Source organism: Arvicanthis niloticus, chromosome 22, assembly GCF_011762505.2.
Source record: "Arvicanthis niloticus isolate mArvNil1 chromosome 22, mArvNil1.pat.X, whole genome shotgun sequence".
Classification (NCBI taxonomy): Eukaryota; Metazoa; Chordata; class Mammalia; order Rodentia; family Muridae; genus Arvicanthis; species Arvicanthis niloticus.
In genome coordinates, this window is record NC_133429.1 from 6,153,234 (window position 1) to 6,179,622 (window position 26,389).

General features: G+C 39.4%; 1 protein-coding gene and 1 long non-coding RNA gene across 3 annotated transcripts in view; one reads left to right on the top strand and one right to left on the bottom strand.

The window, feature by feature from the left end:
* The window catches only part of Washc4 (WASH complex subunit 4), a 51,984-nt gene that overhangs the window by 18,757 nt on the left and 6,838 nt on the right, over positions 1 to 26,389 (top strand). For both annotated transcript variants that reach the window (XM_076919767.1, XM_076919768.1), the window contains 16 exons: positions 273 to 399; positions 5,405 to 5,530; positions 7,769 to 7,876; positions 8,536 to 8,682; positions 8,803 to 8,882; positions 10,471 to 10,576; positions 11,135 to 11,251; positions 12,475 to 12,643; positions 13,140 to 13,294; positions 15,582 to 15,656; positions 16,240 to 16,344; positions 17,248 to 17,382; positions 19,212 to 19,320; positions 22,550 to 22,616; positions 23,377 to 23,463; positions 24,891 to 25,038. In XM_076919767.1, the coding sequence (XP_076775882.1) occupies positions 273 to 399; positions 5,405 to 5,530; positions 7,769 to 7,876; positions 8,536 to 8,682; positions 8,803 to 8,882; positions 10,471 to 10,576; positions 11,135 to 11,251; positions 12,475 to 12,643; positions 13,140 to 13,294; positions 15,582 to 15,656; positions 16,240 to 16,344; positions 17,248 to 17,382; positions 19,212 to 19,320; positions 22,550 to 22,616; positions 23,377 to 23,463; positions 24,891 to 25,038 (1,861 nt within the window). The remainder of the gene's footprint in view (positions 1 to 272; positions 400 to 5,404; positions 5,531 to 7,768; positions 7,877 to 8,535; positions 8,683 to 8,802; positions 8,883 to 10,470; positions 10,577 to 11,134; positions 11,252 to 12,474; positions 12,644 to 13,139; positions 13,295 to 15,581; positions 15,657 to 16,239; positions 16,345 to 17,247; positions 17,383 to 19,211; positions 19,321 to 22,549; positions 22,617 to 23,376; positions 23,464 to 24,890; positions 25,039 to 26,389) is intronic.
* Positions 16,899 to 20,962, bottom strand: LOC143435975 (uncharacterized). The gene is made up of 3 exons (XR_013106247.1): positions 20,886 to 20,962; positions 17,464 to 17,553; positions 16,899 to 17,032 (listed from the first exon to the last, which is right to left on the bottom strand). It is a non-coding gene; the product is annotated as an uncharacterized LOC143435975 (long non-coding RNA).

The following is a 26,389-nucleotide window of genomic DNA, read 5'->3' on the forward strand; positions in this document are numbered from 1 at the left end:
TGTTTTTACATGTTTGCACATCTTATTAATCTGGTCAAATCATGGCTCAGAATCACCCACACTATGAGCCTACTCTGATCATCTTACTTAAATTAAAGAACTACCTCAAGCCCTGGCCTGTGTCCCTGTCCGCTTCTCCCAGCCTCGGGATATATCACCAGACATTTAAAAATTGTTTTGACTTTTGAAGGCACAATCACTACTGGAAGGAATATTTTACTCTTGTCAGTATGAGACATGGATGTATATTTTTGTTCGTGTTCCTTTGCTAGAGATGTGCAGTCTTACTACGTTTTTGTGAGCTCATGGATGATGAAGATGGAGTCTCTGTTGTCTAAAGAGCAGAGGATGGACATGTTTGCTGAAGACCTCACCAACAGATGTAATGTTTTCATACAGGTAGTTGCATGTTCTTACTTAGAATATTTAGGGTGCAATTTCAAATTTATGACTTTAATTTATAGAAGTTACACTTGGCCACAACTGTGAAAAGGAGGGATTATGTTTTATATCGAAACAAAATGAGGACTGCAGAGACAGCTGGGGTGAGAGCACTTGCTCTTGGAAAGATCTGAGTTTGATTCCCTGGGCTTCAGGGGATTCAGAGCCTCTGGCTTCTTGGGCAAGCACATTTATGTTTATGAAAGAAGAGGTCCTGAGGAGCACACTTGGGCCCTTGGGCTTGGCCACGAGTGTCCTTACCTGCTTGCCAGGGCTCCTTTGGGGATTCTTGAAAGATACTTTTTTATTTCCAGATACATGAGGATTTCTTTAATCTTTAATTTTAAAAGTTACATGTATTTAGTGTGTGTGCAACTATGTTATTAGACACAAATGATCTCCAACAAAAAGCATCACTAGAAATCAACACATCCCAGGAAGTAGCTACACTGAGATGCTTTTTGTTGGAGATCATTAGTGTCTGATATTGACACAGTTGCATAGTGTTTCTTTTTAGCTAATGTCTACATAATGTGTCTTTACTGAACCTTATATGCGGTCTCTGTAGCTTCTTACATGGAATATGTGTCTTCTGTAAACAGTGTATATTTTCCCTCAGTCTGGTTTTGTTTTATCTGTGAGAAAGTGAGTGTCCCTGTGTGGATGCTCTTGATTCTGTGGATATGCATGGAGGATGGAGCTTAGTATTAGATGTCTTCCTCAATCATTCTTCACCTTATTTTTGAGATCATCTTTCACTGAACCTGGAGCTCACCAAATAGCAAGCCTTTGGGAGATGTCTGTCCCTCTTGGCTAGGTTTATAGGCAAGTGCCTGGCTTTTTAAATGGGTCTAGCCACCTGAACTTGGGTCATTGTACTTGCACAGTGAACGTGACCATTGAGCCATTTCCTTAGCTGCCATCTTTGTCTTCTCATTGGGCCATGAGCTGGTTTCTGCCCTTGTTCCCTGTTTGTGTTCTCTGAGGCAGAGGCTGTGGAGAAGCAGCTTCAGTGTCAGCTCACTGCTCTAGGTCTCCCCCCAGATCTTGACCACTCACTTCCTCATTTTCTTGTGAGCACTTTAACGTCTTCCTTGAGAGTTTTAAGGACTGTTACTTCTAATGGTTCTTCATAGGAAAAGCCGACTGCATTGTGTATTCTGTCCTTAACAGTAAAGACAAACAGGTTGTTAATGGCACGAGCAGTTCCATACTTGAAGGCTGCCACCAAAGGCTTCTCTTTCTTGCCTGCCTTAGATGTTTCTTGTTCTGCTTTCACCTTTCCCCAGTGGTGCATAAAAGTGCAGTCTAATGTGATAATCCTCTAGCTGACAAGGTAAAACTAGGGTATGTCACAAGCCTCAGTCTTGCACCACTCTCTCAGGACACTATCCTCTGTTACGTTCCTTCATTCTCTAAGTTGAGCTCTTCTCTTCAACACAGAGCTAGTAAGGTTTAGGGAAACTGCCTTTGCCACTGTGTGTATACTCTCTAATCAGAAATAGTCAATCTTAGGATGGTGCTTTCTTACATGTGGTTAGCAAGCAAGCTAGCAGTCACTTAGCCAAATTAGCCAAAAGACAGAAAGAGAAGATCCAAGTTAATAAAATTAGACATGAAGAGGAGGATTACAACAGACACTGAGGAAATTCAGAGAATCATAAGACATACTTAACCTGCAAAGTCATAGGATATAAAGTTAGCCCACAGAAGCCAGCCATCTTCCTGTATACAGTGACAGACAGAGTGAGTCAGGAAACAGTGTGTTTTAATAGCTTCAAAAATATGTGTATCTTGGCATAACCCTAACTAAACAAGTGAAAGACTTATACAGTAAAAACTTTGAGAGTGAAGAAAAGAAATTGAGGACATCAGAAGATAGAAAGACCACCCACTCTTTGTCTAATGTATGAAAATGCCCATTCTACCAAAAGTAATCCTTAGATTCAGTACAATCCCCATCAAAATACCAACACAGTTCTGAGTAAAAATTGAGCAAAACAATCTTCAACTGCATATGGAAATGCAAAAAACTTAGGACGATTAAAACGATTAGAACTACCAGATGTATGATCATCCCAGATGTCAAGTTGTAGTACAGAGCTATGATAATAAAAATGGCATGGTATTGGCCTACAAATAGACATGGTATTAATCAAATTGAAGACCCAGACATCACACACACACACACACACACACATACTCACACACACTCCTACTTGTGGACACTTCATTTGAACAAAGTCAAAAATAGACACTGAAGAAAAGGCAGGATCTTCAGCAAATGTTGTGCTGGTCAAAGGATGGTGCGTGTAGAGAAATGAAATAGATTTATTTCTGTCATCCTGCACAAAACTCAACTACAGAAGGATCAAGGACCTCAACATAAGGGCAGTTAGGCCGAATCTGGTAGAAGAGAAAGAAAGAAAGAAAGGAAGGAAGGAAGGAAGGAAGGAAGGAAGGAAGGAAGGAAGGAAGAAAGAAAGAAAGAAAGAAAGAAAAAAAGAAAGGGCTTGAGCTCATTGGCACAGGAAGGATTTTACAGGACACTGGTAGCATAGGCCCAAAGACCAGTGATCAATAAATGGGAGCCCATGAAGCTGAAAAGCTCCAGGACTGCAAAGGACACTATCATTTGGGCAGAGAGACAGCTGAAGAATTAAAAGACATCTTTACCAATTGCAAGTCTGTTAGGAGGTTAATATCTAAGCAGGGAAAGATGAAGCACAGGTGGCTGAGAAACAAAGCAGCACTACATCCTTCACCATCAGAGGAAATAGAAATCACAGCTACGTTGAGATTTCATCTAATCCCATTCAGAATGGCCAAGATAATGAAACAGAAGACAGCTCGAGCTGTTAAGATGCAGGGAAAGGAGAACGTTCATTCATTGCTGGTGGGGAGTGCAAACATACACAGCCAATCAGTGTGGTTCCTCAGGAAGCTGGGAATCAGTCTGCCTTGAGATCCAGCTGCACTGCTCTTGGGAATAAGGACTTTCCATCTCACTACAGAGATGCCTGCTCACCCATGTTCATTGCTGCTCTATTCATAATAGCCAGAAATTGGAAACAACATAGATGTTGCTCAGCAAGAGAATGGATATTAAAAATGTGGAACATTTATACAGTGGAATATTTATTGCTCAGCTGTTAAGAAAAATGAAATTATGGCATTTGTAGATAAATGGATGGAGCTAGAAAGGAACATTCTGAGTGAGGTAGCCCAGACCCTCAGAAGATGGGCACTGAATAATTTCTCTTACATTTATTTGAGTGCTAGCTTTTAAAATTCTACAATGTGTTCTGCAATCTGAATTAACAAGAGGTCAGGTACTAGGGAGAGGAGGAGGGTCTCCAAAGGAAGGAAAAATAGAATGTCCTGTTATGGTTCGATAAAGAGGAGACTAGGATAGCAGAGTTAACTTGGAGACTGTGGCATCACACATTAGACCAGTACAGTTTCCAGCTAGAGGGAGTGTCAGTAGTGACATGGGAAAGTGGATACAGGATCCCAGCTCTAAAAAGATATTTGCTATTGATAACCTGCTGACACAGGAAAATCAGTTTTTTCCCAGTGTATTTGTTTGTTTTGGTTTTGGGTTTTGTTTGTTTGTTTGTTTGTTTTGTTAGGTGCTTTGTGTTAATTTGAAGGAGAGAGAATATAAAGTTAAGTAGGTAGGAAGGTAGACAAGATCTGCAGAGAACTGGAGGAGAGGAAGACTGTCAAAATACTGTGTGAGCATTTAAAAATAAACCAAACAACAGTGTATATGAATGTATATGTAGTTTCAAACCCTTTGGAGGTTTAAATGAAAACATGCGAGGGGCTGGAAAAATGGCCCAGCAGTTAAAAGAGCTTGTTACCTTTCCAGAGGGCCTGAGTTCAGATTTCCACCACTCACAGTCATCCATAACTCTAGCTCCAGCAGATCCAGTGGTGTCTGTGGACACCTGTGCTTGTGTATGTGCACGCCCATGCACGTGCACATGCACACATTTAAATATATCATCCCGCCTGTCATTTACTATTTAGTCTTCCTGGAGTTTAGAGAGTTAAAAAATACTTCTAAGCAGCAAAAGACTTACGTGTTCCTTCATGAACAGAAGGGGAGGAGGGAATGTGTTCTTTTTCTTGGACTAGATGAGAGAAAGCTGACAGATAATAGGTGGACTGTGGGAATTGGGCTAGGCCAGTGGTTCTTCACCTGCCAAGCTGGGTGCTCTTCCTGTTGTGGTGACCCCCGACTGTAAAATTACTCAGTTGCTAGTACCTAACCCGATTTTGGTACTGTTATGAAGCATACTGTAAATCTGACCCACAGGTTGAGAGCAGCTAGTCTAGGCAGAGAGGATGGGTGTGATTAGCTGGGTGCTCAGAAGTTCCTGTGCGTGTCTGCATTCCTCAGGGAAGCAACACTTCCCAGTTGTCAGTTTCCTCAATCTATGCGTCCCTGCTCTGAGCGTCAGCAGGTGGGGTCTCTTGTCTCCTCAGCAGTTAAGATGAGGATGAATTATTAGGTATTTCCCTGACACACCATTTTACTGGAGGGGGTTTCATTTTCTTTACGTGAACAGCTTTTTAAAAGCCAGTAAATGTCTAAATGTCTGGTATTTGATAGTTCAGAAAATTAAGGGCTGCTTTAAAACTCAGTGTTGTCAGGAATAGTACTTCTAAGTCTTCTAGAATTGAGTTGAAAAGGGACATTGAGTGTTTGAAGAGGTGACTCAGTGGTTAAGAGCACTGGGTACTCTTCCAGTGGCACATAACTGCCTATAATGCCAGTTCCAAGAGATCCAACACCCACTTCTGGCCTCAGGCAATGCATTCATGTGTTGGGCAGACATACAGGTAGATATAAAAATAATAAGTTAGAGACTTTAGAAATGCTGGCTGTGTGCATGCTTATGGAGAACAAACTCTGAATGAAACCTGTGAAGCCACTGTGTATTTTCTTTTGTAGGGTTTCTTATATGCATATAGTATTAGTACCATTATCAAGACCACAATGAATCTCTACATGTCCATGCAGAAGCCTATGACCAAAACCTCAGTGAAGGCGTTATGCAGGCTTATTGAACTTCTCAAGGTAAGTTAGTGCTATTTTACTTTGCCACCAGGACTTGGGACATGACCTCAGCTATAGTAGAATGCTCTAGGGCTTTTACTTTCTGGTCGCATCAGAACACAAACTTAGGAGAAACTGAACTTAAAATTGGAAAAAAAAAAAAAAAAACAAAACAAAACACAAACCTCTGAAAAGCTATACTTGACTAATACAGCTGCTACTTTATATAGCCGTGTATGTTGACAGTCTCAGCTCAAGTCTGGCTCACCTTAAATATGCTCAGATTGGTTCTCTGGTGTAACCAGTGCATTAGCCAGCAGTCAAGGAAACAGTCTAACGCAGAGCCGAGCTTGTCGTGAAGCCCTGGGTGCCCTTTGTAAGTTACTGAAAGCTCTCCTGAAAGTGAAGCAGTGTGGACCTACATTTACAACCCTGAAAAGTTGACAGAGTGAGATGGCTTAAACTCCATGAGCAGCTGAGCTCATGAGAAGGAAGGGAGAGTTAGATTTAGTGTTGTTAATAACTGTTTTATTCACAGAAGTGAATAAAATATACCCAGTATTTAAAAGTGTTCACATGCAAATGAGGTCAGTTTACGTGGCACCTTTGCTTGTAATTTACAGAAAGCACTGGGGTCTTGTGGGTAAACCGTAGACTGCTAGAATCAGGTGACTTGACAGTGAGTACACTTAATGGAATGTAAAGTGGTTTTTAGCATAACTCCTTGTAAGCTGAAGAGCCCAGCTATGAAATTTAAGACAGATTTGCTGGTAAGTTTCCAGTAATTATGGACTTTAGATTTGGACTTTCTTAGAACTGGACTTAAGAACAAACTAACTTAACTTTCTCTCTTCTCTCTCTCTCTCTCTCCCTCCCTCCATCCCTCCTCTCCCCCCCCCCCCTTTTCTTTCTTTCTTTCAAGCTGTATGACCGGGTATTTTTTTGTTCTGTTTGTTTTGTTTTTCTCTGAGACAGGGCCTCACTATGTATCATTGCCTTGATCAGGGTTCCTGTTGCTGTGACAAATCACCATAACCCAAAGCAGCCTGGGGAGGAAAGGGTTTATTTTGCTCAAGATTCCATATCATAGTTCATCATTAAAAATGGTGAGGGTAGAAACTCATACAAGGTGGAATCTGGAACAGGAGCTGATGCAGAGGCCTTGGAGGAGTGTTGCTTACTGGCTCACTCAACCTGCATATAGAAGCTAGGACCACCATCCGAAGGATCGGCACCACCCACAATGGACTAGGTCCTCCCCCTCCATCACAAGTTAAGAAAATGCCTTACAGCTGGATCTTTTGGAGGCATCTTTTCAGTTGAGGCTCCCTTCTTTCAGCTGACTCTGACTTGAGTCAGGGTGACATAAAACTGGCCAGCACCCTAGGTTTCATAGCAGTTCTCCTGCCTCTTCTGCAGGCAGGGTTTATAGGCCTATTGTTCTATACTGTCATTAAGTCAGTCAGTGAGCACAAGTTGTTTTGACCATTTATAATAATTAGCACTTAAGTGTTAGTGATAGTGAATTTTTTTTATTTACTTACTGTATTTCTGTTTGAAAAAAAAAAACCCTATTTTAGATGCTTTGGGGGGATGGTTCTATTGATTGTGTAGAAGTCTTTATTTGGAATTTGGAATGTTCATATAAAAGAAGCTTTCATTTAGTAGATGTCTTATATTTTTATTTTATTTTTTAATGACTTTTTGACAAGTGCAGGTGCTTAATTTTAATGCAGTTGAATTTTCCAGCATAATTGTGTGTGTGTGTGTGTGTGTGTGTGTGTGTGTGTGTGTGTGTGTGTGTGTGTCTTTGTGTATAGGGATATATGTATGTGTACCTGTGTGTGGAGGTCAGAGGTCAACCTCAGATACTGGTTTGTTAAAGCTGTGTACTTTGTTTGAGACAGGCTTCTGGGGCTTACCAGTGAGGCTAGCAAGCTCCAGGGATCCTCCTATCTGTCTTCTAGGCACTGAGGTGATAAGCTTGGCTGTTGTTTTATGTGTGGGAAATCAGACTTGGTTCTTCATGCCTGTGAAACAAGAAAGTACTTAAAGACTGAACCTTCTCTGCAGCCCCAAGTGGTGAATGTTTGTTGGTATGTGTCTGTCTGTCTGTGTGCGTGTGTTTTGATTTTTGCCTGCACTCTCCTCTAGTCTCCTTTACAAATTCCTTCCTTTCCTAGGGTCATGAAGGTTTTCTTTAATGATTTTGCATGTAAGTTACACGTTAATTTTTGCAGTTACATTTATTTCTTTTAGGCAATAGAGCATATGTTCTACAGGAGAAGCATGGTTGTGGCGGATTCAGTGTCACATATAACACAGCACCTTCAACATCAGGCTCTTAATTCTATTTCTGTAGCCAAGGTATGCAAATTATTATGTACTCAGCATAATTAATGTAACTTGTTCTGCTGTTTTATCTGTATTTCCTGGTGTAGCCTCTATTCTGTTCCTGCCAGGTGTGCTATTTCTATAGTGCTTTATCCATTGCATTTTGTAATCTTTACAGTTAGCAGGACTGTAGTCTCTGAAAAGCTATCATGCTTGACTAATACAGGTGCTATTTCATACAAGGGTGCATGTTGACAGTCTGAGAACTCAGCCTGGCTCGCCTTAAATGTGCTTAGATTGGTCCCCAGATGTAATCAGTGCATTTAGCCAACAGTCAAGGAAACTATCTCACCCAGAGCCTAGCTTGTTGTGAAGCCTTGGGTGCCCCGTGTAGCCTACTGAAAACTCCATTAGCAGCTAATCTCAGTAAAAGGAAAGGAAAGGTTGTGACCTCTCATTTTTAGAATTTTTTTCTAGTTAGATTGATGTGAATGTGTTTAAGCCCACTGTGTTTGCTTTTCCTGACATCGTTCAGAGAGACAGTTAGAGAGGCTAAGTTTAGAACAATGGGGGAAAGTGTTTTTCTGTGTTCTCCAGAGCTATGCCATAGAGAATAAAATAGAGACTTCTTTTTCTTTTAAAACTTAACCATGTTAGAATCACAACTAATAATTTTCTGTTTCATCTTTAAGAAAAGAGTAATTTCAGACAAAAAATACAGTGAACAACGTCTTGATGTGCTATCTGCTCTTGTTTTGGCTGAAAACACCTTAAATGGACCAAGCACAAAACAACGACGACTTATTGTTTCTTTGGCATTGAGCGTTGGCACACAAATGGTGAGTTTATTGCTCTTATTAAAGGAATCAACATGAAGTCTGAGGTTCACAATTTATTTGTTAGCCTAAGAAACTTGGCCTTGTAGTGATTACATTTCTGTTTTCCCTTCCTGCTAATAGAAAACATTTAAAGATGAAGAACTCTTTCCCCTTCAAGTAGTCATGAAGAAGCTGGATCTTATCAGTGAGCTCAGAGAACGGTGAGCAGAGCTGGGTGTGTGATGGATAGATAGATAGTCAAGGGCCTGGGCGATAGAAACAGCCACTCCCCTCCTTCCTTCTTCCCTCCCTCCTTCCCCGTACCTTCCTCCCTCCCTCCTTCGTTCCTCAGCCCTCCCCATTCCCAATCTCCATTTACTGTGGGGCCCAGGCTGGCCCTGCAGTGCTGAGATCACAGGCCTGTTACCACACTGAGCTTGGGTTCTCTTTGGCACAGCCAAAGTAGGAAGAGATCCACAGGGCACATTAGCTCCTCTCTGTAACTCTTGTAAGTGACCAACAGGAGACTGACTCCAGCCTTGTCTTGTCTTAGCTCTGCTTTCACAGAAAGCATGATCCCCTGGAAGATTTGACGTACACAAAGCAGAGCACCCTCAGGGTATCTGTCAGTATCCAATGTCAGTATTTTAGTGCTGTCACTATTGGACTTGCTGCTTTATAATGAAGCTTTATTCTTTGTGAGACACTTGAAGATCCATGAGACACCATATTGTGTAATTGTATTTGAAGGTTGAAATTTGAATTGAAGTCTCAGAAGCCAGTCATTGGGTTGAACTGAGGTAGAGAGGCTTGTTTGGCAGGTGCTGTGACTGTTTTTTGGTTGTTGGGTTGTTTTTTTTTTTTTTTTTTTTTTTTTTTTTGTTATTTGTTTGTTTGTTTGTTTGTTGCATTGAGTGAGTTTCCTGAAGGGACAGTTCAGCTATTGCATTACTGCACAGTTTTCATTTAGTCTCATAATTGTCTTTGCTGTTCTGAGTAGCTGGTACTTTTGTAGTTTGTGGTGTTTAATTTTCAGTTCTTGAAAGAAATGTTGGACTGTCACTCTAAGATACTCGGGCTAATTCTCGTCTGTAAGTCGTTACATAGTGATTGGGTAGAGAGACACTGGAGGGGTTCTGTGTGACAGGGTGTGTGGTCATAGTGTAAGTCGTTACATAGTGATTGGGTAGAGAGACACTGGAGGGGTTCTGTGTGACAGGGTGTGTGGTCATAGTGTAAGTCGTTACATAGTGATTGGGTAGAGAGACACTGGAGGGGTTCTGTGTGACAGGGTGTGTGGTCATAGTGGCTTTCAGCTTTTTTTTTTTTTTTTTTTTTTTTTTTTTTTTAAACAGGATCTTATTGTATAGTCCTGGCTAGCCTGGAACTGGCTATGTAGAACAGGTTAGCCTCCATCTCATAGAATGCTGGTATTTGATATAGATAGTTGAGTGCATGAGATTGGAGAGCTGGAACAACAAAATAAAACAGGGGATCCCAAAGTCTTTTCACTGTGGAGACATGTAAATTATGCATGTAATGCAATTATTATTTCAGATAATACGGAGACGTTTATTTTAAACATCCATTTAGTAGTCTGGGTTTTTCAACAGTCTTAAAGCTAAAGCATATACAGAATTTTGATAATGTAGGATATTTAAATTTTTTGTTTCCTTTACTCAATTTGAAAAATAACTTAGTTTTCTCACTGTTATAATGTTGGGTAAATTATTGAGAGGAAGTAAGTGAGGAAGGCACCTCCTCCCCTCAGCACAGAAGGTCACCACCAATTATTGCCTTGTATTGCAGGGTCCAAGCACAGTGTGACTGCTGTTTTTTATACTGGCATCGCGCTGTCTTCCCGATATATTTAGATGATGTGTATGAGAACGCTGTTGATGCAGCTAGATTACATGTAAGTATAGAGTAATCTAAGAGTGAGCGTTATTTCTCCCATTTTGTAAGTATTAAATAGGTCATTTGATTTAATAAATCATCATATACTTGACCTGCAATGATACTTTGAACAGTTTTATTATGCATATCTAATCAAAGTTCAGATAATCGGCGGTTAAATTGTATATTAATAGTTGTGAGTAAAGTCAGTCTTACTGTGCTAACCTCCGTCCAGCCAGTTACCCACTTAACCCTCTGTGCTTGCAGTTTTCCCTTCTCAGCTCACTTGATTTGATCTTGCTCTGTAATTTTGACAATTACTTTTTGGCAGGCTGCATGTTACTCAGTTTCTCCATGGAAGTAAGTGTATTTGATGCACATAGAGTAAAAGACTAGTGAATGTTAGCTTTTCTTCTTTTTCCTGTGTGTGCCCACATTGCGTGTTTCAGGTTTTTAGGAAAATAAAGCAGTCATATATTTTCCTTGAGGTCAGAGATTTTGTTTGTAATTAGGCTTTGCAATTTTGCCTAGAATCCTGGTTTTTCTAAACTCAGGTGTGTTTTAATTTTCTTACTAGTACATGTTCAGTGCTTTACAAGACTGTGTACCTGCCATGATGCATTCAAGGCATTTAGAGTCCCATGAACTGCTTCTGGATTGCTATGACAAGGAAATTATGGACATTTTAAATGAGGTAAGATTATATTTAAGATTGAAAGTTTAAGAGCAGTGCTTTGGAAGACGTCTCAAAGTGAAGCAGACTTGACTGAGTCAGAAATTATTTCAACAGACCTAGATGTAATGATGTGATTATAATTCCAGCACTCAGGAAACTGAGGCAGGAGGATTGTGAGTTCCAGTTGCTGACCCTTTCTCAAGAAAACCTAAACCAGTTATTTATAAATTACTGTGTAAACCAAACAAACCTTCTAACATCTGCCTGTTTCAGTGTGATGGAAGTTATGAACAGTTTTGTATAATCATAATCCCTTTTTGGTTGCCCTTCTTGGTTATCAAACCTTGCAAATGATCATGGATGTTTTTATTTAAAAATAAAATATAGGTAACTGGGTAATATTTCATACTCTGATAGATAGACAAGCAAAGATGACTGTTAACATTGAGATGTTACTGTTAACACAGTGAGGTGTGTGTGTGGGGGGGCCTCTCTGTGCACCTGAACTATGGTGCAAGTGTTGGGGTCAGAGAGCAGCCTTGGGTGTCTGTCCTTGTTTTGAGACCGGATGGATCTCTGTTGCTTACCACTGTACAAACCACGCCAGCTGGTTCTAGAATTCTGGGGAGTTCTCTTGTCTCCTATCTCACTCTTGGGTTACAAATCTGGCTAGGACTACTGTGCCTGGCTTTAGGAGTATTCTGGGGATTTGAACTCAGGGTCTCACACTTGTCTATAAGTGCTTTTAATCTCCTGATCCATTTTCAAAGTCCTCATGATTTAAGAATTTTTTTTTTAAGATTTATTTTATATATATTTTTCTTGCTTGCATGTTTGCATGTGTACCACATACATGCAACCTCTGTGATTTTTAATGTTAATCAAAAGGAAATCTTTTTATTTACTGCACATTGCAAGATCTTTTTTTTTTGCTGTTACTTTTCATAAATTTTATGCTTTGTATTACATACTCATGTTCCATATAGTGAAGCCATTGGCTGATATTGTAAAAATTAAATTTAAAATATTTATGAAAATAAAGTAAGTATTTGTCTTTTGGCTTTAAAAAAATTATTACATTTTTCAAACAAAAATAAAATCTAACCATTGAGGGGTTGGCATCTTAAGTGAAGGAACTAGTTGGTCAGTTTCTCCTCAGTGCACAGCGAGGGTCGGGGCACGTACATGCAGCAGCAATCTGCAGTGGGAGTCGTGGTGAACAGCTTGTTCCTTCTGAACAGCATTTGCTGGATAAGCTGTGTAAGGAGATCGAGAAGGACTTGCGGCTTTCTGTGCACACTCACTTGAAGCTGGATGACCGGAACCCCTTCAAAGTTGGCAGGAAAGACTTGGCTCTATTTTTTTCTCTGAACCCAATTCGGTTTTTCAATCGATTCATTGACATTCGAGGTGAGTGTTGGCTCTTCTTTGTACGCTTGTCCTGTGTGTGCAGGTGATCTTCGAGGGTCTCTTGTGCATTCCTTAGCTCTTTCTGTTGTTTTATTTTTATTTCTTTGCAAATTGCTGTGTAGCCCAGGTTGACCAAGGGCCCCGTCTGTAGCCCAGATAGACCTCAGACTTAGGGTTCAGCTACAGCTTGAGTACTGGGATTACAGGGGTATTCCACAACAGGTAATCCTTGTTTTTGCTGTTACTATTTTGTTTTGTTTTGTTTTGTTTTTTGTTTTTAAATATTTTGAAGGTTTCGATCTCTAGCTAAAGCTGGTGTTGAACTTGTGCTCCTCTTGCCTTAGCCCACTGAGTATTGATACAACCACCTTATTTTAAAGGAAAAATTTCATTTTAAAATTATGTGGCGTTTTTTTCCCTTTTTAACTTCATTTCTCTTTTACCATTCATGAATGAAACAGCAATTTGTGGGGTTTGTTTTCTTTTGTTTTTGTAGCTTATGTAACTCACTATCTAGATAAGACTTTCTACAATCTCACAACAGTAGCTCTTCATGATTGGGCCACTTACAGTGAAATGAGAAATTTGGCTACACAGCGTTATGGGTTGGTTATGACAGAGGCACATCTTCCTAGCCAGACTTTGGAGCAGGTATGTGCACAGTGTTTCTGGTATAGTCTGATAGTGTGACAGTATTAATTTAAGAAATGTTTTCTCTAACCCTAATCAATCAATCAATCTGTCTTTCTATCTGTCTATCTTTCTGCCTGTCTATTAGACATCTATTTTATGTATATGAATATTTTGCCTGTATGTATTTATCTGTACCCTGTGAGCTCCTGGTGTATGCAGAGGTCAGAAGAGTGTCAGATGTCCTGGAACTAGAGTGACTGGATGAACTGTGTGGGTTCTGGTTCCAACACCAGGTTCTCCATAAGAATAAGTACTCTTAACCGCTGAGATATATTTACATTCCCTTAATGTATTTTTTAAAGAAATATTTTGTTATACAAACCTCATATTTGTCGAGAGTAAAATATTAGGTGGTACTAATGGACTTTACAATAGAATTTATCATTGTCTTTTTGGGTATAATTAGAGATCTGATGATCATGGGGAATAAATACTAACACACTTCAGGAACATGCTAAGATAGTGAGATGACTTTATAGAATTCTAAATGATTTATACAAAGCTGGATTTTAAATGAGTGTAGTATGTGAACTTCAATATATTAGGAATACAACTATCTGTTTAGTACCAAATTACAAAGAAGCATTTGGTTTTACTAATTAGCTGATTTGTAATATGTATTTTATGAATGTAGCAATTTAGGCTTTCCGTTGTTTTGTAAGTAGTGTATTGTGATGATGCTTCGAGTACAAGTTAGAAAAGCTATAGAGTAATCTGTGGTTTACCACTGAGAATTAGGGAGGCATGTGGAGAAAGGGGGATCATAATAGAGTTAAAGGGCTTAAGGCCCGGAGAGAAAGTTCAGCATTGAGAGCATTTGCTTTTCTTGCAGAGGACCTGGGTTCCCAGAACCCACATGTTCCATGGAATCTAGCCCCTTCTTTGACCTTTGCAGGCACCAAGCATACAACTGGTGCACAGACATACATATAGGCAAAACACCCATACACATTAAAAAATACACACACACACACACACACACACACACACACACACACACAGAGAAAGGCAGAGGCAGGCAGATTCTGAATTCAAGGCCAGCCTGGTCTACAGAGCAAGTTCCAGGACAGCCAAGGCTACACAGAGAAACCCCCGCCCTGAAAAACAAAACAAAGCCAGGCGGTGGTGGTGCACCCCTTTAATCTCAGCACTTGGGAGGCAAAGGCAGGCGGATTTCTGAGTTCGAGGCCAGCCTGGTCTACAGAGTGAGTTCCAGGACAGCCAGGGCTACACAGAGAAACCCTGTCTCAAAAAACCAAAAAAAAAAAAAAAAAAGAAAGAAAAAGAAAAAAAGAAAGAAAGAAAAACAAAACCATATATGTTTATATATTTATGTGTGTATATATATGTGTGTGTGTATATATGTATATATACATATATATACATATATATACATATATATACATATATAGATAGATTTATGTGTGTTAATAAATATATATGTATATTTATTTATTTAAAAACTTGTCTGGGGGCTGAAACGGTGGCTCAGAAGTCCTCTTGTAGAGGACCCAAGTTCAGTCTCCAGCACTTATGTCAAAAGGCTCACAACTGCCTGTAAGTCCAGTGGCAGATGATCTGATACCCTCGTATGCACACACACACACATGTAGATACACACACACACTTTTATATAATTAAAAAAATAAAATTATGGATTTGGTATAGTCAAAAGAAGCATAAGTCCTTTGAAATTAGAGTTTCTGAAATTCCAGTGTTCTGTCTGTGCCTAGGTGTTTGACCTTAGAAAACTCCGTTAACTTCATTTTCTTTACTTTGGGTGTTTACAAGAATAATACTTAACGTTTTTGAGAATTACATATGAAGAATAGTTCTTGTTTCATTTTTTAAAAGTAGTAGTATGCACTTTTGCAAATGTTCTTGTAATGTCTTTTAAGTACCTTTTGGAGTATAGTCATTAATTAGTTTAATTAGTTTACTTTGTGAAAAAAAAATGAAGAGAAGTTGAAAGATGGTTAGAAAACAGTTGTGACTCTGGGTCTTGTGATTTAAGTTTGTTTCTCTATAGGTAGGAGGGATAAAATACAAAGTAACCAGACTTTCTCAAGGAGGTGATTCTGGTTGTATAAGTGGGGAGGATCTTGGACTTTTAGTGGTACTTTTTATGTAGTTTTTAAAAATAATATAAAGCGTTGGCCAGCAGTGTAATCAGTAGGCTGTTGTATTGGTACACATGTCATGCTTAACTAATGGTCATGGAGTTTCTGTGTGAATTGTGTTGTAGGGACTTGATGTTCTGGAAATTATGAGAAACATTCACATATTTGTCTCTCGATACCTCTATAATCTCAATAATCAGGTGAGTGGATTTAGGAGGAGATTTTATGTATTGTTTTGTGTTTTTAAGAAAGGATTTTACTCTTTAGTCCTGACTGTCCTAGAACTTACATGTAGCCTAGGCTGCCTTTGGGCCTCCAGAATGTTGGGATTACAGTGATATACTATCGTGCTCAACTCGAGTAAAGCTTTAAAATGGGAATGGCTTTATTAATAGCACAGCCAAAAGACCAGGAATTGATTTTTCAAAGGTGAAAATTAATAAAATGTGTAAAACAAAATAATTGTTTAGAGTTTTTTTTTTTTCCCCCTCGAGATAGGGTCTCACAGTGTAGCTTTGGCTAGCCTGGAATATGCTGCATAGACCAGGCTGGCCTTGAACTCACAGGGATTTGCTTGCCAAGTGTTGAGATTAAAGGAGTGCACCACAACAGCTACAGTTGTTTAGACACCTGGTTATTGTTTGCTGCAGTGTGGTGGTGTCATCTTCTTAAATGGCTTTTTAATAAATTATCTTTAATGAAACATACTAAACTTCTGGGTTACTCAACAGTGTTTGGAATGGAGTCTGTTCTTAATTGTTCATAAATGTGTTTGCATTGCAGATTTTTATTGAACGGACAAGCAACAATAAACATTTGAATACTATTAATATTCGACATATTGCTAATTCGATTCGAACACATGGGACAGGGATCATGAATACTACAGTAAGCATCTTTTTATAGGTTTGGTGGGTAATAGACTCTTGTCAAATTTAGTAATTTAGATGAGTTTTTATAGACTATTTTGGTAAACACACATTGCTTCCTATTTATATCATACCTGAATTTCCATTTTTCCTGATGGCATAAATAAAAATATCTCTTGTTAACATTGTGTTGGATGAGGTAGTGGGCACTACGGTGGAAAAGGCAGTGTACAACCTCTTAGCCGTCTGGACCATAGTTGTTAGCAGTGGAAGTCAGCACAGTGTACGTGCCTGTTGGTCTCTTATGCTCTCTGAAAAGTACTTTGGAAACGACTCATTGGGTCAGTTTATAAATTGTATTTATAAACTATATAATACTTGAATCTCAGCTCATATTTCACTCTTCTAAAGATTTGTGAATCTGGGTTGGGCCTTTATATAGTCATTCTCAAAGTACCTGCATTCTTCACTCTTAGAAATGATGGCGGCTGAGATTTAATAATTTTAAATCTCATGTTTAAGTTGTCTGCCCCTCTGCTGGAAAACAGAAGACAAAGACCTCTAGCACTGGAACAGCCACACTGCCTTGTGCAAGCGAAAGACTTCAGGGCCATATAGATAGATGAGTAATTGTTCATGCCTTCCTCTGGCACCCTGTTCCTTACACAATGTCCTTCCAGTCTTCAGATTAGTCATAAGGCGTCGTACTGAGGATGGATGAACAGGGCAGACACGTAGTTAAGCCATTTAAAAAGTATGTAAGAGAAGTCTAGAAAGTTCTATGATTTGGGGCAGCAAAGAAACTATTTAAACATTTTAGCTCCAATATTAATTGAACTTTATAAATAGTACTTTTAGGTCACTTACTCTGTAACACTTATTTGAAATTTCATATTAACTTTTCATTTTTTTAATTTTATAGGTTAATTTCACTTACCAGTTTTTGAAAAAGAAGTTCTATATTTTTAGCCAATTTATGTATGATGAACATATCAAATCCAGATTGATTAAAGATATTCGGTTTTTCAGGGAGATCAAGGACCAAAATGATCACAAGGTATGCTGTGTATTCTTAGGAGCCTGAATTCTGACTTGAGCCTTGAAATGACAGATGTTTATGCTGGGCTTTGGTACTTACTGTCTCTGCAGGTGTAGCGTTTGCATGTGTCTCCTGTGTCTGGCCACCTGCTTCTGTATATTTCTCATGTTCTCTGTAGCCTTAAGCGTACTGGAATATGAAGTGATCGTTGTAGCTCAGATTATTTTATTTTACAATAGCACATACCAAAACATGCTCATCTTGCAGCACGCACACAGTGTCAGGTGCATTTGCCGTCCCACCATGTCTTCTCCCGCCTCCTTTTCTGGAGGCAGATGCTTTATTTAGTGGTGTAGTATAGGGCCTTCCTAAGTCTTCACAGTAAACCGTGTGTCCTCACACACTACACAGTACTGCTTTTTATTGTAAAATAGAGCCTCTTGTAATGGTTTGCATTGTGCGCTTAATGTTTCCACCTATCCTTGCCTCGCTGTTTTTTTTAAGAGTTAATCATAAAGGGGACTTATTTAACCCTCAACTCATGGGTATTTTAGTTTTCTCATCTGTTCTTATGAACAGAGCTACAGATAACATATCTAATTGGAGACCATTTCTGAAAGAAAATATCCCTGAAAAGAAATTTCTAGATTAATGAATGAGAATGAGTACTTCAGATTTCTGGCGCATACTGTCTAATCACACAGTTGTTTCCTACCACTAGTTTTTAGGAATGCTGTTTTTTGGGGGGCTGGAGATGTAGCTTCTTGGAAGTGGGCTTGTGTGTTGTGCCAAAGGCCCCGGGTTCAATCCCCAGTACCATAAGGAAAACAACAGTAACCCTGAAACAAAAGCAGCAGACGCTGCCTTCATAAACAGAATTCCATTTCCCTTTGCCCTCCCTATGCAGTTTGCCATCATAAGGCAGAGACTGTGGAGCTGTAGGAAGTTACTAGAGCAGAGGCCATGACCGTGAACATAAAGAGCACACATATTCACGTGGTTCCGGATCTGTTTGCTGGTATAGAACTGCTTGGATTACACTGCAGACTCAGCTAGCCGGAGCCTCGGTGTGCTACACTGCACAGTACAGCCATCAGTAGAGAGGCGTACTCCATGTCTTTTTACTGGGATGGAACTTATAAGTAGGCATGCTGCTATAGAGAACTGCTGTCCTCGCTACAGATGAACAGTTCCCTAATTCCGTTAGCCAGAATGTGAAAAAAGCTTTTTCTTGTCTGTAAATTGATGATGTTGACTAGAAAATTTTGCTGTTTTGTGTTTTTGAGATAGGGTTTCCTGTGAGGCTAGCCTCACGTTTGCTGTGTAGCCAAGGTGGGTCTTGAACTTTTGTTCTTCCTGATTTCCCCTCCCAAATGCTGGGCTCACAGGTCTGTGCCAGTAAGCTGCACATTTTAAGCAGCTTATCTATTCGTAGGAAGGGATGTATTTACAAATTCTTTGTCAACAAGCCTATGGAAACTTGGTTACGTATCAGGAGCAAGCACATCTAGGGGCTTGGTTCTGTTTTCAGTCTGATAGAGTGGTTAGGTGATGAGAGGTGGTGGTGGTGGAGGATAAACTGAGTTTTCCCCTCTAGCTAGTACCAAAACAACAGCAACAAAAGCATTGACCTGGAGTACCAGTGGGTTTGTTGTTGTTGTTAAACAGATTGCTCATTAATTGACTTTGAATACCAATGAGGCTTTATTATAGAGATCTGTCATTAAACTTGATTTTTTAAATAATAATGAGGTACAAAAACTGAAAGGACCGTGATACTGGCATCAATTTAGTAAGAATTTTGTGTTTTTAAGGGCCTAAAAATAGTCTTGAATTTATCTCTTTAGTATCCTTTTGATAGAGCAGAAAAATTCAATCGTGGCATAAGAAAACTTGGAATCACACCAGAGGGACAGAGCTACCTTGACCAGTTCAGGCAGCTCATCAGCCAGATTGGTAAGTCACTTAAAAGTAGCAGGAAGTACAAGTGCCAGAATCTCGTGCACCATGTATATGAGACAGCTCATGGAGTGTGTGAGTATGTCTAACTGACTTCAGCCCACTTACGGAGCTGCTGTGTAGAAACCAGATAAGTGCTTAAGTAAAACTAATTAAAACAAATTAGACATTCACTTAATAACTGCCCCTCAGAATTAGCATTCACAATTAAGTGTCAACTGGTAAGTTCATGTTAGTAATTCAGTAGGTTTCATGTAAATTCATTACAGTTTAGATACTGAATGATGTCATTTTGTATGTTTGTATGATTTGTTGTGTGTTAGAAGCAGACTTGACTTCTGAAACATAGTGCATAATTTTTACAGGGAAGAATTGCTCTGAAGCTCAGTGTTCTCTGAGCTGTTCACATGTGTTATCCCTGGTGATGCCGTCACAGCAAGCAGTCCTGTGAAACAGGCACACAACCACCTTTTAAAGGTTCCAAAGACAATCTGAGAAACAAGATTTCTGTTTTCTTTTTCTTTTTCTTGTTTTATTACTTATTTTATGTATGAGTATACTGGTGTGTCAGACACACCAGAAGATGGCATCAGATCCCATCACAGATGGTTGTGAGCTACCATGTGGCTGCTGGGAATTGAACTCAGGACCTCTGGAAGAGCAGTAAGTACTCTTAAACTCTGAGCCATCTCTCCAGTCCCAAATCTCAGAAACAAATGGTACTGTTGACACTCCAGCCACTAGACCAGCATACAACAAGTCTTTTCGATTTATACCTGTCTGCTGAAGTACAAACTACTGACGTTTACTGAGCATGCTCTCAGGTATGACTTTGTATATGCATATATATATATATATATATATATATATATATATATATATATATATATATATACACACACACACACACACACACACACAGTATGTAAAGTATGATTTCCATTCACTTATCCTGGAGGATTTAATTATGACCAATAAAAGTTTTAGATGCTGGTGATATGACAGTAAATGGAGGCTGTCTTTTAGAGTTTAATTAATGAGGAGGAGGTTGACATAGAAGTAGTGTATCTAATTTAATGAGGAGGAGGTTGACATAGAAGTAGTGTATATAATTTGATCTAGATCAAAGCTAACAGGTGGCCAAAAATCTAGAGTTGAACTTCAGTAGCCTGACTAGGGCTTTTGCTTTTAACTGTTGTATTATTTAAAAAACGGCCACTGGTGAAGCGAAGCCAACAACTATCCAAGCTGGCGGCTCTGCCTAGCTCAACCACGTTGCCAGAGGCCACGTCTGTGCCACAGCTAGAAACAGCCAGCCAGAAACACCAGCCCTGCCACCCACGAGATGCCAGCATGGGAGATGGCTCTGCCAATATTCCACGCTGTCTCTGCAAGGCTGGACATTGCCCAGACTGTCTCGCCAGCCATGCAGGCCCAGTAGAAAAATGAGACTCTAATGCTTAAAGATTAATCAAAGGCTTATATATTTGGTAATGATCAATAACAAGATGCCCTTACAATCAGAGGTGTAACCCAATACCCAACCTAGATATACCAACTACCTTTGACTGGCGGAGACATGTGAACATCTGCCTCCATGTCCCCCTCTCTCGTTCTCTGTCTCACCCTTAGCTCCTCCTCTTCCTTCTCCTCCTTCTCCCTTTACTCCTCCTCTTCCTCTCCTTACTCCTCCCACCTTAGCTCCTCCTGTATTTAACCATTATTCTCAACTAACCTCTTAAATTTTCATCAGTCAGCATTAGTTGTTGAAACAGTCAAACTAGGTATTTAATTTTTAAAAGATGCATGTTACATACTTTTTGAAAGCCTGAACAATTGGCAGAGTCTTTAAAGTAGGTCATGAATAATCCTTGCTGTGTAGCTTTAATATCAGTGTAATGTTTGTGAAAAATTACTGTTACCTTTTTACTTGGCCTATTGTTTTCTTCCAATTAATTTTAGTTCCATTACATATCAAATTCCTATTGTGATCCAAGATGTGTTAGCTCTAGGGATGGGATAGTGAAGAAGTCAGATGTCATACTGCAGCGGATTCTTTTTCTAGCTGGGTAGGGAGAGGGGCAGACAAACGTCCATTAAGAAGTTCTGGGTAAATGTAATGAGGCTGAGCAGTCTGTGTAGTGATACTCAGGAAGACGTTCAGGAAGTGACGCTGAATGTTGAACAAGGACTTAAATAATGGGACAGAAGAAACCTTGTGTGCAACTGGGGAAAGAAAAATCCTAGACAGGCAACTGGAAGTGTGAAAACCCTGGGTCTCCTGGGCAGGGCCGTGCAGGGCCGTGCTGACAGATGGAGAGCGGATGCCATCCTGAGACAGAGCTGTTGTTTCAGGAAGGACATGACAGCCCAGCTGAATTTATGAGATCCAAATTGGATGAAGTGGAGGGATACTGTGGGTTCTGAAGTTGGTAATGGGAAATCAAGTCAACCATGGCATACATATCACAGTGGTCTAGGCAAGAGACTTTGAATGTGGAATACAGCGACAGCTGGTTTTGATCCTCTTTTTCTTATGCCGACTGCCCTGGGCATTGAACCCAGGTCCTCACACGAGAGGCCACCAGATCTTCAGTCAGATTCTGGCTCTGTTTTCAAGGAAGAGCTGGTGTAATTGTCCACTGATTCAGTGTGAGATGTGAAAGAGAGGAAGAAACCAGGGTGAAGTGAGGGGTGAGGTCAGGGGATTGGACCCAAGCCACTGCAAGGACAGAACTGCTAGTGCTGAAGTAGGAATTGTAGTTGGGGATAAAGATCCTTGGACTTGGTGTGATTAAAATTTTAAATTTGTCTTTGATATATAGGTATGAGTACTGGATAAAAGTCTAGAGATCAGAGGAGTCCAGGCTAGAGAGACAAATTTGGGATGTACTAAGTAAAGATTTCCTGATTCCACTTTAGAGTGAGTGTGTGAGAATGCATGTGTGAAATTTTACTGTAATTTTAAAATGTTTGACCATTTTAATGAAGCTAATGATTTTAATTTATCAATTGAATTTATGTTTATCTTAAAATAATGTTTCTATCTAAGTCTAACTTTTAAATGCATAAATCTGTAACAGTTTTTTTATGAAATAGAAACTAAAAATATAGTAGAATATTTTGGTATTTAGGAATGGAGACTTGACAGTTGACTACTTGATGGAACTGTTCTGATATTAGAATTGCTCATAAAGTTGTGCTTTTTTGTGTGTGATTTTTGAAGGTAATGCTATGGGCTATATACGCATGATAAGATCTGGTGGTCTTCACTGTAGCAGCAATGCCATTAGGTATGGATTCAAACCTGATTTCTACCTCTTTTGTGTAATTTGATCTTTCATGGTATTATAGAGAAGACATTTGTTCTTGTTCAATACAGTTTGAGGTTGTGGATCTCTTGTTACTGCCCAGACCTCTGCCCCTTTATGTGGACTCAGTTAACCTCTTTTCTTCATAATGAAGAAAACGTTAATCCCAACACCTGAGGAACTTTTTTCTCTTATATTAATATTATGTTATGGGGGTGGAGAAATGGTTCAGAGCACTTGGGTCCATTCCCAGCACCTGTGTGGATGCAAACGATTTGCTGTTATTCCAGATCCAGGGGCTCGAGCTCCTTCTTTCAGCCTCCACAGGCAAAGACATACAAACAGGCAAGCACCCATACACATAAAATAGAAATAAATAAATCTGTAAAAAAAAATTTTTAAAAAAAGAAGGGTGTGTATGTGTGTGTGTGTGTATATATATATATATATATGTATGTATGTATGTATGTATACAAGACTATTTTTGAAACCATTTCTCTTAAGGTTATAGTAGATTGATATTTTATCAGAATAACTAATGAATGTAAAGATTGCATTTTGAATATCAGGATGTGATCATATATAAAATTTTATTTGGAACTAAAGTGATATTAACAACATTACATGCTAAGATTTTCCTGAATTCATACACAACTTTTGGTGCTCTATAGTACTTTGATATACATTCTGGTTACATACAGTTTACTTGCCCTGATGAATTCCTTCTCAAATTGTCACATAGATTCGTGCCTGATCTTGAAGACATTGTAAGTTTTGAAGAGCTCGTGAAGGAAGAAGGGCTTGCAGAGGAAACACTTAGAGCAGCCAGGTAACCTAACGAGTGGCCAAGATAGGGAAGCTAAAGCATACTTACACCAGACGAGAGCAGAAGGCACTGAGAAGAAATACGGCAGTATTCTGTGGTCTCTACTGAGCAAATGCATTGTTTATAAAAAGACTACAGTATTCTAAGATCTTTCCAACTTGACCAAAAAGTGATCTTCTGAATCCTGCTGTCCACATGCAGCTGCGTGTCGTGTTCTGTCTAAAGTGACTGACCATAGGTGATACCTAAAACCGCATTTGTAAAATAAGTCAGCCAGTGTTGAAGACTTGGCTCTGTGGTTAAGAGCACTTGTTGCTGTTGTAGAGGACTTAAGTTCCCAGCAGCCATGTGGTGATTCTGGGTGGTGGCTAAAATGTTACTTTTACAAAAGAGTTGAGTATAGTGATGGTCCCTATTCTAAGTAAAATTATTTTAACTTTAATCTTTATGATGTTATAAAAATGATAAGTGCACAATTAAAACCATATTTCTTGATTTTTAATTTGGTTCTTTTTCCAAGCAAGCAGTATATACTCTGATGATAATGCTGCTGGGCAGGTGTAACCTGGAGCAGTTACCAGCCAAGGAAACCACAGGGCACTCCGCTCTGTTGCTAGGCTGTGCTGTCACATTGCCAGTTGGTTAGGATGTAAGCGTGTCTCGGGATGAAGAGCACCTGTAGTTGCATCGTGTGGATCTTACAGAACCTTCCTCCGGTGTAGGTTGAGAATTGTAGTGGTTGTGCTTAACTTCCCAGCCAGTACAGCTGCTGGTTCTGAAAACTGTGAGAGAAGTTCAGCTCCTAACGGAGGACCAGGTCAAGGGTAACAGATGCAGAGAAGCATTAGTGAGGAGGTTTAATTCAGCAGAGTATAATTACAGAGAACATGAGTTCTCAAGAAGAAGAAACCCGGCTAACAACTTCATGGGCCAAATGCTTACTGCCAAACTTGATGACCTAAATTAAAGCCTCAGAATCCACTTGCTGGAAGGAAGAAAGCAAGTCCTGCAAGTTGTTCTCTGATCTTTACATTTGCATACACAAGCACGTGTTTGCACACCCAGCCTCCCACATGCATGCTCTCATACTAATGTTTTGGTGGTTTTTTTTTTTTTTTTTGGTTTTTGGTTTTTGGTTTTTCGAGACAGGGTTTCTCTCTGTAGCCCTGGCTGTCCTGGAACTCACTCTGTAGACCAGGCTGGCCTCGAACTCAGAAATCCGCCTGTCTCTGCCTCCCAAGTATTTTAAGGACTAAGTTCATTAAATAATATTGATGAGTTTCTGCTCATTCTGAAGTTTAAGGAAATTTTATGGTGTTTCCTGATTTAGAGTGGCATTACCTAACCTAATGAGAAACATGGATTTTTTTTTTAAAACAGCCATACTTTTAAAACAGACCCAAAGTATGTTTTGTTTTGATATTTTGTAGGCATTTGGACTCAGTCCTCAGTGATCATACACGAAATTCTGCTGAAGGGACAGAATATTTCAAAATGCTTGTAGACGTTTTTGCTCCAGAATTTCGAAGGCCAAAGAATATACATCTCCGAAATTTCTATATCATTGTTCCTCCTCTTGTGAGTATTCTCAAAACTAGAAGCGAGTATTAGTGGGTGTTAATACAGATTTAGTTCCCATAAAGCAGGATGTGTATTCATGCCTCCTGGCTGGCAGTTAAGGTGTAGTGTCAGCTTGTGACCTAGAACTTGGGCTTGCCGTGTGTGCTGTGCTTCAGGTTAGAGGTGGCAGAGATCCAGGGATTGTCAGGTCCGTGAGTGGATGTACTTTCATGTATGCCATAGGATTGTTACACAGAATTATGCCATATAATCATTGTAACTGTAATGTACAGTAACTTACTGTAACATTGTTTGTCCCAACATATCTTTTAAGAGCTTTTTTGTTTGGTTGTTTGGTTGGTTTTTTGTTTTGTTTTGTTTTGCTTTTTTAAGAGCTTATTTTTTGGGATAACTTCCCTTTTCAGTTGTAAATACTAGCACCTGAAATAAGTTTTATAGTGCTTTCTCCTAAAATCTGTTTTCTTTACTAATTTCATAGTTGCTGTCTTTAGCTCAAGTTATCAAAAGTTACATTATAAAAGCAGTTAGAGCACAATAAATCTGTTTTTACAAGATTTCTATACTATGTCTTTTAACTTTTTTAGTAGATATCTTTAAAATCTGAACACCACAGGCATTTGTTAGCTTTTTATTACATCTGACTTGGATCAAGAGTAGTTTTTCACAGTTTGGGATATGAGTTACTCCATGAAGTACTTGCCTAACATGCATGAGCTCTTGGGCTCTATCCAGCACTGTATACCCTGGATATGATGTTCCATTCTTGTAATCTCTGGTTTGGGGAGGTTCAAAGTCATCCCTGGCTAGCCTGGGCTATAATAGGTAGTATCTTAACAATAACAACAAAAGATATCAGTCAGTGGTTATATGTACTGGCTGCTTTTCCAGAGGAGCCGGATTTGATTTCTAGCATGTGCATGGAGGCTCACAACTGTTTGTATCTACAGTCTCAGGGAATCTGACACCCTCTTCTTACTTCCGGGGGCATAGAATACATACGGTGTACACATACAGGGACACACAAACATATACATACACACATATATACATACATATATACACAAACATAAGCAAATATGCATATACATAAAAACAAATTTAAAATGCTCAAAATGAAAAAAAAACCCTTTCCCTGATTTGCTAATAATAATAACATAGCCTATTGGTATCAACACCTATTAGAGGTTGTTATCCACTGTCAGCACCTTTCTCTTCACAGATCTATTGTATACATCTATTACTTACTGTGTGCTTTGTAACTGATGTGGCAGAGATGCTCACGCACATCTGCTGAGTAGCAGGCTAACAATGTTTGTTGTTGGGTGATACTGCATGAACTTGAGTTCTC